The 16,985-nt window shown below is 43.4% G+C and overlaps 1 protein-coding gene across 1 annotated transcript in view; it reads left to right on the top strand.

Annotated features, from left to right (window-relative positions):
* Positions 1-16,985, top strand: part of LOC308326101 (calsyntenin-2-like) — a gene marked incomplete at both ends in the record, with an annotated part of 48,822 nt that overhangs the window by 29,249 nt on the left and 2,588 nt on the right. Inside the window, 5 exons of the mRNA XM_080778910.1 lie at positions 7,394-7,560; positions 10,800-10,948; positions 15,300-15,562; positions 16,207-16,374; positions 16,586-16,731. Of these exons, the coding sequence (XP_080635036.1) occupies positions 7,394-7,560; positions 10,800-10,948; positions 15,300-15,562; positions 16,207-16,374; positions 16,586-16,731 (893 nt within the window). The remainder of the gene's footprint in view (positions 1-7,393; positions 7,561-10,799; positions 10,949-15,299; positions 15,563-16,206; positions 16,375-16,585; positions 16,732-16,985) is intronic.

Genomic DNA, 16,985 nt, shown 5'->3' with positions numbered 1-16,985 from the left:
ACTTAAAACGGCACTACTGTATGTGTAACTTCTTTTGATGAATAAAATGTATAATTTTGTCCAATCTGTAGGCCTATGTTAGAGATAATCTATTAATTAGGTTAATACAATATATTTTATACAATTGGGCTGGTTGTATTTGGGCTCCCTCCTCTTCTATTGTGGCATTTAAATCGTGTCAAAGGTCATGTCTCACATAGACACAGGATCTGACACAGATTCTGACCAGATTGAATGTATGGCCACCCACAAGGGGCCATGGAACTGATTGAATGTATGGCCACCCATAAGGGGCCATGGAACTGATTGAATGTATGGCCACCCACAAGGGGCCATGGAACTGATTGAATGTATGGCCACCCACAAGGGGCCATGGAACTGATTGAATGTATGGCCACCCACAAGGGGCCATGGAACTGATTGAATGTATGGCCACCCACAAGGGGCCATGGAACTGATTAAATGTATGGCCACCCACAAGGGGCCATGGAACTGATTGAATGTATGGCCACCCACAAGGGGCCATGGAACTGATTGAATGTATGGCCACCCACAAGGGGCCATGGAACTGATTGAATGTATGGCCACCCACAAGGGGCCATGGAACTGATTGAATGTATGGCCACCCACAAGGGGCCATGGAACTCGCTGAGGGAGCGTGTTGTTTTAATCCCGGGAAAGTTAGTGGGGATTAGTTTAGAATCAGGATCATCTTTATTGTCACATCACAGTTTTACAAGTAAACAAGAATGACACACGTACTCCCAGGTAATAATAATAATAATAATAATAATAATAATAATAGGTGAAACAAGCGCTCTCCATTGTGCATCTGCCATAGCCCATAGGGTCTCCTTTATCTTACTTTCAATGTGAATAAGGGGTTTCCAGTTATTTACAAGCTTGCTTCACAAACTGCACAACCATAGGGTCTCTCTTATATGTTTTAGGCCTACAGGCTGTACGGCCGTACGGGTGGTTCAAGACGAGCTAAAATCCAAGTCAACTAGTCCCTGGTATAATGCACAGTGGTTCAGGAAGAGCAAAAAGAAGGTCTAAGAACAGCCTGACGGCATTGCCTATCATCGGCATCGCCCACCATCAGGCCGACGGCCGCTGAGCAAGACTCATTGCGCCAGGGCCTCCTAAGGCCCTGGCGCTACACCGAATCAAAACGTGTGTGCGTTCAGTGCACGTCCACGCAAGTGGCCACCGTCAGCACGATCGCCACTGATCTCCGACTGGATCTGTAATGTTCGAGTTTCCTCCTACCGAGTGGTTAAGAAACTGTTGGACGACCAAAAACACTAGCAGGGGTTCCTGTGTTGCATTGCATTGAAATTGTTGGTTATGAATACGGTTTTGACTCCGTTTTTGTACTATGTACGCTGAACGCACTATTCGCTGTACGATGATCTTTTCTAGGACAGTAAAGTTCAAATACCAGGTTGTAGTACAACCTGAGGATGTGTTGTCCTACTCTTCTTCAGGTGTCGAAGACAGTACAGTTGCTTTTGGGCCTTTTGTGTGGAGTCCCATTTGAGATCCTCTTGGATGTGTACTCCGAGGAACTTGAACTTGCTGACCCTTTCCACTGCATCGCCATCGATGATGGGTGTATGATCTCTCCGCAGCCTCTTGAAGTCCACGATCAACTGCTTCAGGTCTCCTTGTTCCTGAGATCCAGTGCCAGTGTTTGATGTTGATATCTTGAAACCTGCGGGGACGACAGCATTGGAGAGAGAGAGAGGTTGAAGATGTCAGCAAAAACATCTGCCAGCTGGTCTGCACATGCTTTGAGGACCCGGCCTGGTATCCCATCGGGTCCTGCTACCTGTTGACCCGTGTAAAGGTTCAAAGTTTAAAGAAAGTAATGCTATATGGTAGAAATAAGTCAACAATACAAATGATTCTAGTTTTGTGGATTTATTTATTTTTAATGAGTGACCCCCAGACACCCACCAAATGATCGCAACTACTTAATATTCATCAAAACCAGAACAGAACTCCCATCCACACCCAATGTGTGGCACACAAACCACACATTGGAGTGGTTAGCACCGCTCAAAAAGGTTGAAAACCACTGCCCTACATACTGTCCTGCATGGTGCGTTGGTGGGGGAGAATCTGTTCTTCTGAGAAACTTAAACACACTGGTGGACAAAGACAGGAATAGCGTGACTGGCATGAACGGCTCCCTGCTCTGAACCAGAGTTGTGTCTTGTTATTGGCCTTCTCTGCTAGTCATGGACTGTCCATAGCAAGCACCATGTTCAGAGTAATGTGTCTTTTATTGGCCTTCTCTGTTAGTCATGGACTGTCCATAGCAAGCACCATGTCCAGAGTAATGTGTCTTTTATTGGCCTTCTCTGCTAGTCATGGACTGTCCATAGCAAGCACCATGTCCAGAGTAATGTGTCTTTTATTGGCCTTCTCTGTTAGTCATGGACTGTCCATAGCAAGCACCATGTCCAGAGTAATGTGTCTTGTGATTGGCCTTCTCTGTTAGTCATGGACTGTCCATATAGCAAGCACCATGTTCAGAGTAATGTGTCTTTTATTGGCCTTCTCTGCTAGTCATGGACTGTCCATATAGCAAGCACCATGTTCAGAGTAATGTGTCTTTTATTGGCCTTCTCTGTTAGTCATGGACTGTCCATAGCAAGCACCATGTTCAGAGTAATGTGTCTTTTATTGGCCTTCTCTGTTAGTCATGGACTGTCCATAGCAAGCACCATGTTCAGAGTAATGGTATTTTTTTTTAATAGTATAATCAGATTTGAGGCCACACGCTTTGGACAGTCAGGTGAAGAGAGTCAACTGATCACCAGTGGTGGTGAGATGGGTTGGATGGCAGTAATTTCAATGAACATTGGAAACTATGTTGATACCATGAATGGACCTTGTATCAGTTTAAATAACATGTTATGTATTCTAAATTACATTCTAAACAAGTAACAAAACGTTTTTTTCTTGGCCCAGTCTCTGTGGAATAATCACATATTATTTTGGTCACAACAGAAGGTGAAGGGAGATATTTCTTAGATATAATAAAATAATTGATTACTAATCTATCACTAGATGAAAAGCAAATAAACAAAAAATATTCATAAATAGTAAAGATAGATACAAGTGAAAAGTTTCAATCTTAAATGGTTAATCAATTAATGTACCGTATGTATATAAAAAAAATATTTTTTTTAAATGGATGTTTCTCGTTCTGGTCCGTAATTAAAGGTATTTTGTAGAAGGTATAAGGTACAGTAAACGGTAAAATGGTAAATGGTGCATTTATGGTGCTTTTATCCAAAGTGCTTTGCATAGATTGTGCATTACATTCTTCCATTCACTCAGACATTCATATACCAATGGCGGAGGAGAGTGCACCAACCTGCACTCTGGGTGAGACTTGCGGTTCCCATCTAGCCACTCTACCGACTACCGGCCACTCTACCCCTGAGCCGTAATTCATGTAATTTCTTTGTCCAGTAATTCCAACTGGCAGATTTGTCTCACAGGCAAATTGAAGCTTTAAGTTTGATGGAATGCATTGCAATTTATGAACACTATTTTTGAATGACGGCAACCTTTGTAAAATACTCAGTCCAGGGAAATAAGACATATCACACATTATGTTCTGCTATGTTGCTTTTCAATGTGCACACTGTATACGTTTATTGAGTTATCTAAAGACTAAAGAGATACAGGGTACATTTACATTATGTTCTGCTATGTTGCTTTTCAATGTGCACACTGTATACGTTTATTGAGTTATCTAAAGACTAAAGAGATACAGGGTACATTTGACTGTGCCAAAAAGTATGTGCTGTTATCACGAGATATTGGCTGACAACAACATCTCACGATACTACCGAGCTAGAAACGATGCAGCTGTTGATAAATAGTGTTCGTTTATTGATTGATTGATTGATATGTTTATTGACAATGTTTACATCACCATCAAAAGTGTAGATACCCTCACAAAAACATGCAGTAATCCTGGTCTCTAAACTGCCTCCCCCTGGCCAGCCGGGGCGCCTGATGGAGGGGAAAGGAACTGGTTGGAATAACGTGTTCCTTCCACGCGCTATGTCCAACCAGGCAAACTCCCCCCTGTCAGGTGTAAAGGAGCAACTTGGACACTCAAGCATGAAGGAAGCATGAGCTCAAATCCGTTGCTCTCCCCAGGTTGGCGGAGGGTGTGTAGAGCTCAGGATCACATTAGATAATTGACACAGGGGTGAAAAATGGGTTACAAAATCATGGGATAAAAAAAACAAAAGGATAAATACAAGCAAGCCAATGGCTTATTTCCATTGCAGTCCCTTAGTTAAAAATAAAACACAACAATGAATCTGTATCTGAGTGTATGAGTGAGCGTGTCCATGTGAGTGTTTTAGGAATGTGTTATATAATAATAATTATGTTATTATTATTATTATTAGTTTTTCATTTTTTCTTGGGTGTGTGTTTCTCGTGTGAGTGCGTATGTAAGCTGGTCCAACTTAGCGGTCGGTTTCTTCACCGCAGCATTTCTTGTCGGCTGGCACCTTTGACTGTTTTCTTATTGTTTCTTTAATTTAATGAGAAATAGTTGATTAATAATCTGTCACTTTTGTGTCATTATAGGCGCCAAAAAAAATATTCAGGGCATGTCATGATAGGCGAATGATTGAAAAAAAAAGTTGATCTGTTATTTTCACTATTTTTGCATGCCACCGTTGTGCAACAAAATATAACATATTTATACGAATATTACTTATGATTCGTTGATGAAAAAAAATACAAAACACGCTTCTCAAATATTCGATTCATTTTAATCTACGACATAGTAATCGCTAAGAAAGTAATCCATAGTTGCAGCCCTAGTATGGAAGTTAACATCTTAAAGGCGATGTCATCGTGGTCTTCCCTTTTCCAGTCCTTCTCACTTACTTAGCGCGCAACGCGCTGCGTGTTTCATTAATTTGATGAAATAATCGATTAATAATCATTGCCCATGTTGGGCATGCCATTACAGATGAAGAGTAAACAAAAACAAAACAAAAAAAGGTTGTGAGCTTGTCGATCGGTTATTTTCATTATTTCTATGCGGTACAATTGTGAGGCGAAGTATAAAACTATGCTTCTTCCCGTCCTCACTTTCTACGTTTCTTGGCAGCCAGTTTCTTCGCCGCAATGCGTTTGCTGTCTCTTTTGGTCCTCTCAGACGCAATGCGTTTGCCGTCTCTTTTGGTCCTCTCAGACGCAATGCGTTTCCTTGCGGCGGCTGGCCTCCTACGTTTTTGGCACGCGTCGTTTCTTTAATTTCATGAAATAATTGATTAATAATCAATGCCTGTTTTGGACATGCCATTACAGATGCGAAATAAAATGAAAACAAAAAACGTTGTGAGCTTGTAGATCGGTTATTTTCACTATTTTTACAAATACAAAAATAAGTAGAAAAAAAATCCTTAAATGGTGTATCGACTTCTTGTCCTTTCTCCTTCTTTCTCACTTGCACTCTTTCTTGCAGGATTCCTTGTCGACTTACTGTGTCTCTTCGTCGACTTCAGTATCTCTTGGCAGTCGTTTCTCCGCAGCCGAACGGTCGCTGGCTCTTCTGGTCCTCTTTATTCTTGCCGGCTGGCTTCATGGGTTTGATTGCTTTCTTAGCGCGGTTCTTTAATTTAATGAAAAATCAATCAAAACAAAATTGAAAGTGGCCGATCAGTGAGTGTCAATCGGCTATTTTCACAATTTTTCGCACGCCACCGTTGTGCGATGGCGTGTAAGATGTCGCTTGAATGGCTAATGGCTTACTTTAGATGACCACATTCTTCAGCCTTCTCATTTGCCTTTTTGGCGCTGTCCTTCTTGCAGGCTTCCTTGCGGCCTTCGTGCAACGCGGCAGTAGCCGTTCTGCGTCTCCTGGTAGCCGCAGTGTGTTTCTTGGCTGCTGGTCCAGCGTGTTTCACTGTTTTCTTAGCTTAGAATGTCCATCGACCTTTTGCACTATTTTTTGCACGCCACCGTTGCGTGACTTATAGAATAACGTGTAAATGATTAATCGATTCGATTACGCATTCTCTTCCTGGACCACCTTCGCCCTTCTCCTTCTCCTTTTTGGCGCTGCCTTCTTGGTGGGCTTCCTGGCCTTCCTGCGACGCGTGGTGGACTTTCTGCGTCTCCTGGTGGTCTTCTTGGCCACGGAGCGTCGCCTCCTCCTCTTGGGCTTGGCGGATGCAGCGCGTCTCTTGGTGGTCCTCCTCCTGCGTCTGACCGTTCTCTTGGGACCTGCGGACGCCGCGCTCCTCCTCCTCCTCCTCCTCCTAGCTGGTGCTTTGGTTGGGGTAGCGGTCCCCGAAACGGCGGGTGAAGCGTCTGTCATTATTCTCCTACGTTTAAATAATTAAGTGGAATCAAATAAATTGCTTTACTGTTATCGAATGAAACTACAACTTAATAATGATGCACTGCAATGACTGACATGGACTCGGTGCAGTGCACATTATTATAATAGTTTAGAGGGCGGTCCATTACGTCACATTGATGACATCAGGGGTGTAGCAGAGGATCAAGTACTCAGTTTTTTTCACTTACTGTATGAGATCTTAAAACAAATCGAGAATCTGTTTAGCGAGAATGTCTTGCTCATAACAATATAATGTGAATACTCCAAAAGGACCCCTTTGAAGCAAACCATACTCAGACAACCTCGGGAGGTGCATGGTCTGAGTTCGGTTTGCTTCAACAACATGCAGTGAAAACACAAAACTCTCCAGGTTGAGGATTACACTCCATGGGCTAATTGTGAGAGCTTTGTCACAACCCGTGTCACATCCTGGGTCTCCTCCCTGCCTTTTCCGCACGCGGGACGTCACTCCTTAACTATATCTGCCAGACATAGCCCAACCAACCCCTTGCATCCAGCAGCCCGACCCAGTAGTCAGTTGGGCCCCAGTAGTAGTAGGGTGCGTCATTCCTAACCCTAACCCTAACCACACGCGGAAGCCACGGGTGAGTCTTAACCGGCCATGTATGTCGGACTATGGTACCCCTCTGTTGCAGTCTAAAACTGCAACGGCAAAAAACTAATTGTCCGGTTGGCGGGAAAATAGTGGCATAAGCAGGACTCAATGCCAGGAGGTGTGGGTTAGATTTATCTATTCTGTGCCTTCTAAATCAAATTAAAATCAGGGGTATGGACTTTTATTTTTAAATAATATTTCTCTCAGATCATGATACAAAGGACATGCAAAATCTAATGAATTATATTATCTCATTGAAATCCTAACCAGATGCCCGGACCACCTGGCTCCTTTCCAAGCAAAGAGGGGTCCTTGAAATGTAAAAGTTTGAGAACCACCGTTCTATCCTCCTCAGCTCTTACACGTTCTCCCTTCATCAGGTGGCGAGAGGGACACTCCGAGGTTCACTCAGTATTTCAGGGGCAGCTTGTCGGGTCTGACCATCGGACCGGGTGGCACGGAGAGACAGAAGGTCATCTCCTGTCTGCAGGCCTGCAGGGAAGCTCTGGACATCACCTCGCTGGAGAGCTTAGCCGAGGACGTCAAGGTGAGAAGGAGACAACACTATATATTTAAATGGTAAATGGTGCATTTATATAGCGCCTTTATTAGTGATGTGAGATTAATCGGCAAACACATCGGTTTCGGCCGATTTTAGTTGATCGCATCAGTTCGATTAATCAATCAGACCGATTAATCGGTTTGTCTTTACAGATAAACAAGCCCAAAGTAACAGCTTGGACAGATCTACAAGCTCACAATATTAAGTTAAATCTGACTTGCCTAAGCCTGCAGTGCAGACACCCTGTTACATGTATTTTTCAGAATAGACAAAATTATTATACTTTTTCAATACAGAATGAGATCATATCGACATTGGTATATCGGTTAACAACAATTAATTATATCAGATATCGATATCAGCCAAAATGTCTCATCGGCACATCCCTAGCCTTTATCCAAATCGCTTTAAAGTACACAGATTGTTCACTATGTATATGTCTGACTTTATTATTATCTATTATTTTCTCTTTTTTAATTGAAATATGGCCCTTTTTTATACCAAGTCTGCTGGATTTTTTGAGGGTCTCTCCCACGTTTGATATGGCGGGAATACTTGGGGAGGCACTGCTTTATAATCCTAATCAGCACCATTTGCATTGCATTCCATGTTGTTGCTGTCATTGGAGCCTCAGCTTCCACCAGCAATGGCACACATCCAAATCGTTGCTGTTGGCCAGAGACCTCTTATCTCTAGATTCTATAAAGATTTTGTCTTTTTATTTATCTATTTTGTGTTTTTATTTATCTCTAATTTTGTAAATGAACGCCCTACTTTGTCATACTACAGCGTCACACAAAAGTAGCAGATCTTCGGTCTGTTGCTTTTCCCATTTTTTGTTATTTGAATCCTGAAAAGTAACACGTTTGGACGTACAGTAGGCCTATACTGTGAGGTTTCCACCCGACATAGACTATTGCGTTTCATCCCAGGGCGTTGCATTCATCGGAGCTGAAGCTTCCAGCAGCAGCTTCCACAAGCAACTACTGTACACACACACCAATGTAAACAATCATGTAGAATTATATATATAGAAATAACTCTCTCTCTCTCCCTCCCTCCCTCTCTCTCTCTCTCTCTCTCTCTCTCTCTCTCTCTCTCTCTCTCTCTCTCTCTCTCTGTCTCTGTCTCTCTCTCTCACACTCTTTCATGTCTGCTGCTGTAGCTACGGTAAAATCCTCAGTGTTCGTTTATCGAGTGTGTACAAAAATAAATACTTCACTAAAGGGAGCATTTTGCCCTGATGTTTGACGTCATATACTTAGCCTTGTTTTAGAAAGCTGCTCACAGAAATCCAACAAAGAGACAGCATGACTCCAAGGGGTTGTAGCTTACATTCATGTAAGCTATCTATTTTTATAAAGTAGACTGAAGCATAATGCTTTACTTAGTTTGCCAACATTGACAAGAAAAAGGATACCCCGCCATATGACAAGCTTGTGAGTCTAATATAATAGTATATTGTAGATTATTCAAAATAAATGAGCAGCATTTGAGTTGTTATTGATGGTAACCTAATAAGTAGCCTAGTAGTTAACAGTAGCTTCACATCCTACACAAACAGAATGGAACTGTGCTGTATCTAAATTAGACCCATTATATTTGCATTGTTTATAGTGATTTTCATGTCAAGGACAACTGCATTAATATGTATTTGACTGCGGACCCCCATCTAAAAAGATGTTGTGCCAGGAACCCTCATACAAGATTTGTGTTCTGTTCAGAGGTAGACCAACATTAGCCTGGAAACAAGACGAATCTCGCAGTGCAAAACATGTAATAAAAAATGCCCTTGGCAGATAATGGTCTGGCCCTACTCGGTTGTGATTGGATTTTCCTGCCCCCAAAGTTGTGGGACACCAAGCAGGGATGAAATAGAAATATGGGGCGGGTTGACCAACAGAAGCATTTTTTTAATCTTCCCCATAATTGGAAATGCATGTTCCACACAGAACAGTCTACAATCTCCCAACGCAAACTTCTAGACTGCATACAGTATCGTGAGGGGTGTGTGCGTGTATGTGTGAAAGGGAGCAGCTTTTGTCAGATGTGAGAATCGGAAAAACAAAGAATAATTTTACACCTTAATTCCATTATGGTACATAGAGAGACTCAACAGTCTGGATAGAGAGTGTGAATCACCATTCTTCTTCTCTCTCTAGCAGTTTGTTTTTAAACGACAATCTTCATATAATTTGTCCTCACTAATGATCATGATACAATAGCACTTTTTTTCTACTCAGATTGTGTCTCATAGTGGGAACTTCAGAAACCCGTCCACCAGTGACATCATCTAAGGGAAATCCAAGTTAATAGAAACTGCAGGCTTTCTATTCCTGAAAAGTTGCAATGCGAAAATGGAAGCCATCGATCTCCCGATAATAAAAATAGAAATATATATATTTTTTTAATATTGGTTAAAACAAATCTACCAAACGTCACTGGTGGACGGGTTTCTGAACTGCCCACAGCCCTCCAATGAGACGCAGACCAAGTAGAAACAAATTGTGCCATTTTATCCTGAACATTCGTGAGGACCAATTATATGAAGATAGGTTGAAAAATGGTGAAGTGGTCCTTTAAGCTCATATTCATTAAGTTTTTAAATGAAAAAATATATAAATAAACATAATACTAATATTTTAAAAAGTGTGGTGTGTGTGTGGTGAAATTGCCTTGCGGGTGGGCGTCACAAATGTAGCATTCAGATATGATTGGCCAAGCTTCGTGTGATGTAACGTTCTGATCAATGGGTCTATATTTTCCCGAAGGTAGACGACACAAACGTAACATCCAGACCTTGCTGCGAGGCACACCATTGGTCCGATGACTCCGATCCGTACCAAACTTAGTACAAACACTGCTGAGTGGTCTGCCATGACAAATACTCACACCAGGGGCCACATATGCAGCCCAGGTACCCTGCCATTGACCTGCTCCAATATGCACCGAACTTGGCACAAACACCGTTCAGTGGTTAACTTGAACATAAGAATAGTCACACGACTCAGTGTTGCAGTGTTGCAGTGTCCAGCATTTCAAATGGTCATAACCCGGTGACCTTTGCTCTGATCAGCCCAATAGGACTGGATTTGAAAAACAATAGTTATATTGAACTTTTGTAGGCCTAGTTGTAATGATGTTGGTTGACTTTGACAGACTGTGTGTGTGTGTGTGTGTGTGTGTGTGTGTGTGTGTGTGTGTGTGTGTGTGTGTGTGTGCAGTTCCATTTGAACCCCGCTCAGTCAGTCTTGGTGGCGCACAGTGGAGAAGCGAGCAGCCTCAGTGCTGTCGTGAGCAGAGTGTCTTACATCAACGCCCTGCAGTTCCCCTCGCCTGGCCCCCGCACGCTGCACATCAGCACCACCCTGCAGTAAGTACTCGCACGCACACACACACTGTACAGTGGTGGAAGAAGTACGGAATGTGTCGTACTTGAGTAATTTTATGAACACTTTGCATTCACTTTGTACATCTGCTGTTTTCTGAACAGAACCACTGGCGTAGCTGTAGGGGAATTGGAGAAGAAGTCGCATCAGGGCCCGTAGGTGGTAGGGCCCGGCGGCTGCTTACCCGTGGTAGTAAACACTCTGGGCTGTATTTTGCGTGTCTTAAGTAGCCTACCAGGTCTTATTACTTAACTTAAGACCTGGAGGCATGGTCAATGCTCTTTGGCCACTCAGAATAGCCAAATGGCATTGGCGCTGTTCAGGTGTTGTTCAGGTTTATTCACAAACGTATTTAGGGAAAGGAGAGGGATAGTAGTAGATTGGTGGTGGCTCTCCAGGTTGGCCAAACTCAGCGTGGGAATCCAAAAACCGGGGAGGAGGAGGAGAGGAAGTGTCAGTCTTCATAGAAAAACAACAAAGGCAGGAGCTGCAACTGTGTAAAGTTGAACAGCTGGGAAAATAGCTGTGTAAAGCTAAAACTGTAACTAGCACTATAACTCAGTTTAACAATACTATAAGCTTGGCCTGTACTTGTTTACCATACATGTAGACATGTGAAGCTCTGGCGTGGAATGAAGGACAGACTGGGCTTTTGCAGAGGCAGTGCTTGATTGTAGGATGGAAGACAGGTGCAGTGAATTGGTGAAGGGCAGCAGGTGTGCTGAGTAGAGCCATGGAGTATAGAGCACCGCAGTCCCTCCCCCTTTCAGAAAAACGAGTGGCACAGGAAATGAAACCCCAATGCATTCTCCCATCGGCACTTCTAATATAATTTATTTAAAGACGGTTACGCCGCGGACAAAGCCAACTCGGATCGTGACAAATCATGACAATGAACACAATGTTTTGGGCCGATCAAATAGACGAAAAACAAAACAAATAGTGTTGTCTCCTGACTTTCTTTTCTTCTTTCTAATGATTTGATCGGCCTTTGTCTCCAAATGACATGAAGAACTGGTCGTCCAGCAAGGGAAACACTTTTCTGCGCTACACCTCCATAGTTTTAGTATAAGGCTGTTGGGAGTAATGGTGTGTGAGAGCAGAATGTGTTTACTTTGTCACAGCTTGACTCCTAGAAATGAGAGACCAGGCGTGGTTACTGGCGTGAAATAAGATTTGTATTTTCAAAACAGATACAGTGTGGATTGTGGAAGGCACATTAATCAGTCATGTGTGCATGGCTTGATGTGTCAACTGTTTACAGCAAACAGCACAAACACAACGAAACAACACATCCCCCCTCAAGAGAGAGAGAGAGAGGGGGGGGGTGGGGGGGTGGTGGGGAGGTTCAACATGTATTTGGCCCTTCTGAAAATAATGAGGGACCAAGATTTCTGTATTTGATTTCCCCTTTTATTTTATTTTTCATGATTCCAAATGGTTCTCGTTTTGTCTACATTTTTCAAGAACATATTGAATAAAAAGCTGATCTACAAGCTCACCACATGTCCAATCTTTGTGGATATGATCCCCGCCCCAATGTATGGTTAAACTGTTCTTTTATTTTATATATTTTTTATTTGACATGACAGCACAGATTAATATTTCATAATAGTCAAGTAAACAAATACATCGTCTTAATAATGACCTCCTCCCTTTTCATTTTGAAACAGAAACCTTTCATCCTGGCGCTGTGTATAAATAATTGGTAGAATTATGATACATTCTTAGACAATTTTTTGACCATCTGGGGGAATAAATAAATCCCTCCCAACGCAATTGTAGCCTACCTAAATGTAATTCCCACGTGCCACCTACCGTATGTCAACCACACATAGGCATATATATGTGTATAGTAGTAGTACACTGTAGAAGTAGCTGTTCATTGGAGCCATGCATCAACGCTGCTGTCATTTTAGTCCAGGCCGCGCCTCTTATTGAATGCATTTATACTAGTCAGGAGGTCTCTACACAATTAAAGTCATAACTCACTGAATGATCCATACCGGCGAGCTGCCCAGCGCTGTAAGCTCATCACTCAGTCAGTCAAAGAAAGGTTCATCTCCGGGGCTGGCCCCCGCCTGGTCTACTCTATAGCCAAACAGTGCATGCGTTAACACTTAGCCGTGTGGCCACAAGTGGTAAATAGCTTGCGCGGGGCCGGAATTGGGAAGATTACTACTCAAGTTCTTCCCCGCTTGCACACCACCATTGTAAGAAAAGGCTAATGTTAGCATTAGCTCACACGAGCTCTTTCTCGAGAAACGTTTATATTTCAATGGCGATGCGAAAATCAGAAATCAGATCCAAACCTTGCATGTCTGATCAGCACAACGGACAGCGACATAATTTTCGAGAAAAGTAAGATCCTAATTATAACAGTAGGCTAGTCTAAATCGGCAGGGGTGAGAAAGGCATTGCCTAGCAACTGGCTCAGGGCTAAAAGTTGTTTTTAACGGTGTCGGTTCAGATCCACATAAGCGCTATAAAACGCACTGTATGTACATCAATGGCAGACATCTCAGATTGCTATTAAAAGCATCAACAGCAGACAATGTGTTAACCACTACAACCCTCTAGACTTGGTGAACTGGATTTGTGACTTGCACCACTATCCCTCCAATGAATGGCTTTTGAAGATTACGTCATGTGGCAACCAAGTCTATGGGATTTTTGCCCAGCCCCTCCAATGCATGACTTTCCAAAATGACGTAAAGTGGCAGCCAAGTCTATGGACTTGGCTTTGTCTATGGACTTTGGCTTTGTTTAGGGTATATAAGTATTTATTTATTTACATCATCGGGGTGATGTAAATATTGCCCTCGCTGTGCCCCTCACTTCACACGAGTGTGATGTTTAATGTTTGTTTAGGGCACTTATGACGTAAATCGTTTTCCAGACAAATCTACAGACTTTAAATTAGTTTAGGGCATTAAATTACAACGTGGCCATGACCTCGTCATGTCTATTGACCCCCTGTGACGTATAAAGGCAAAATAAATCACACTCAAAAACAATAGTTGACAACTACAAGTTGTCAACGCGTCAAAACGTGACGCGATGTGAACTTTCAGATCTGCTATGTTTGGCTAATGGCTGATGCTCTCTTCCCCTCTCTCTCTCTGTCAGTCTGACAGTGGTATAGTAGGCTATAACATGTGGTAACACTTACTAACCTGGCCAGGGCTTTCTCTGTTGCTGCCCCCTCACTCTGGAACACACTCCCCAACCATGTTAAAGACATGCACCTCCTCCCTCACTTCCTTCAAAACCACACTCACAACCCAGCTCTTCAGGATAGCCTTACCCAGAGTGATGAAGACTAGGAGAGTGGCGTCATTGAGGGGGCAGAAAACAGCGGCTCGAGCGCTGTTCATGCAGCACATATCATACTTAGTCAGTTACAAAGTGTCTTTTTGTATAATAACCAACATCTTTTCAGCTATGAAAAGAAGAGAGCTATGGTGTGCGAAATGCTCTTCTGCCTTCGACTGCAGTCAGGAAAACCAGAAACAATTACATAATGCTTCATTACCATACTGTGACTTTACTGTGTGTAGGATCATACCAGATTTGTGACAGCCAGAGATACTTTCAAACAGTACGCCTTGTTACCTCATTAAAAAGTTTCACTTGGTATCCTGGGTTCTATGGAAGCTCCTTCTGGAGCACTGGTTTTCAAAGACGGAAAGACTTGGAGGGGCAATATGCACATTTTATTTTCTTAATTTGTGTTTACTGATAGCTATGCATCTTTCATTTAATTATTTTCAGAGCAGTCTCCCTTTATGTCTCTCTCCATGGTGCTGACACGTCTCAGTCAGTCCTGCTGCGTTTCCAACCAGCCAGTGTCTCTGTCCATTCTGCTGAAATGTTCAAAGCCTGCTTCTCTGCCTGTCTTGTTTGTATGGTACTTGCATTCTGCAGAAAAGCACACATTTCACAGGAGCATGTAGTTTAGCTACTTAAACCCACTAATCTTACTGAAACGGAGTTGCAACTGCACTTGGTCCGCTTTTTTCCTATCTACATGATGCGCTGAGAGCTTGTAGATCTGCTATTTTTGGCTAATGTTCCCCCCAGAAAATGGATGCTGGCATTCAAGTGATTTAACAAGTGATGAAGCGAGTTACTGTAGGAACACACAGACAGCAAGCAGTGTGTTGTAATAGTTAGAACGATGGGGCCGTGCAGGAGTTGACGTTACTCATATATTCAACCATCATCTTCATATAATTGGTACTCACTCAGAATGCAGGACTTTTACTCGTAACAAAGAATTTCTGCATTGTGTGACATTGCTACTTTTTGTGTGTCACGATGTTTGTGTGTCAGGTGTTTCGGGGAGGACTCCTGTATGTCCATACCAGACGTCGACGTGGTAGTGAGGGTGCTGCCACCCAGGAGCACCATCACGAGGTCCCATCGACTCGCCAGGCCTGCCCTAACACCCGACGAGCCCAGGATCGCCATCACAGGATCCCATCGGCTTGTCACGCATGCCGCAGACCTGCGCGGGGCGGCTGGCGTAGCTCCCTTCAAAGAGATGCACATCACCAGCACCACAGTCAAGGGAGACGGCTCACCATTCAGTGCAGGTGTGTGGCGCGCCATTGTTTGCCATTGCAGATGTCAATACATTCTAAATGTAATGTTAAATAGCACAATGTTGGTCTGGAGACCATTGGGTTTCAAATGGACCCAAATGGACCCCTTGTTCTATTTCTACACTCTCAGAGTTACAGTACATTAACACTGGAGATTTTACAGAGTAGAAACAATATTGGCGTCCCAGAGATTAGCATGTGCACCACCACCCGACTCGTGCACAGTCGTTTTGAGCTTTTGAAGTTTAGAGGCTACAATTACTTCCAGTTCAATTATTTTCAATTTGACACAGCTGGCATGACACACAAGAGCTGCATTTGCAGGCCCTCTAGTGGACACACTTGAGGACAGGGTGACATGTACAGACAGACAGAAAGACAGACAGACAGACAGACAATAGGCTGTTTCTAAACAAACTTCAGAAAAAAAGAAACACGCTTGCGTGCACACACCACACACACACACACACACACGTGTGCTCACGCACACGCACGCACGCATGCACGCACGCACGTGCACACACACACACACACACACACACACACACACACACACACACACACACACACACACACACACACACACACGGTAATGGTTTGTGATCGACTGGTAACCCCTGTATACTGTATGTCAGCTCCCAGGTCCAGGGTCATGGAGGTCATGCTCAACCTGGACTACTGTGACGTGGTGGTGATGGGAGACGAGCTGGACCCTGACCGAGAGAGTCTGGAGATCACACATAACGCTCTGCTGGGGAAACACCTGGACGCCACCAACTCCACCTCAGGAATATCCATATATGGTAGGAGGCTCATGATCTCCACAGTGGTGGAAAGAAATGACATTGACTTAACTATTTGAGCTACTAAAAAGTGCAATATATTTTGTCTCTGAGATGTAATGGGGTAGAAGTAGAAGTATTGAACATTGGACATACTCCACTTAAGTACAGTTGCCTACTTGAGTACATGCACTTTACACCACTGCTCTCCTGTGTATGCGGTTGCTACCAGGTGTGGACTCCATGCTTCATTATGAGCAGGCTGTGAGACAGGTGCGGTACAGGAACTGGCGTCCGTCCGCACTGAGCGGCAGGAAGTTCAGGCTCACTTGTTCTGAACTCAACGGACGCTACACCAGCAACGAGTTCACCATGGAGGTCAGTCAGTGCCTTGCTTTCAAACAACACTGGGTCCACGCAAATACAATGCACAACACAACAACACTGGGTCCACGCAAATACAATGCACAACACAACCGGACTCATACGGGGTTCAACATGGAGGTCAGTGCCTTGCCTTCAAACAACACTGGCCTTGTGGCCTTGTAGTTAGAGTGTCCGCCCTGAAACTGGGAGGTTGTGGTTTGATCCCCGGCCGGGTCATACCAAAGACTGTAAAAATGGGACCCAAT

The sequence above is a fragment of the Protomyctophum bolini genome, assembly GCF_963924005.1.
Source record: "Protomyctophum bolini genome assembly, chromosome: 12".
Taxonomy (NCBI): Eukaryota; Metazoa; Chordata; class Actinopteri; order Myctophiformes; family Myctophidae; genus Protomyctophum; species Protomyctophum bolini.
This window is presented reverse-complemented; position numbering and strand designations above follow the sequence as displayed.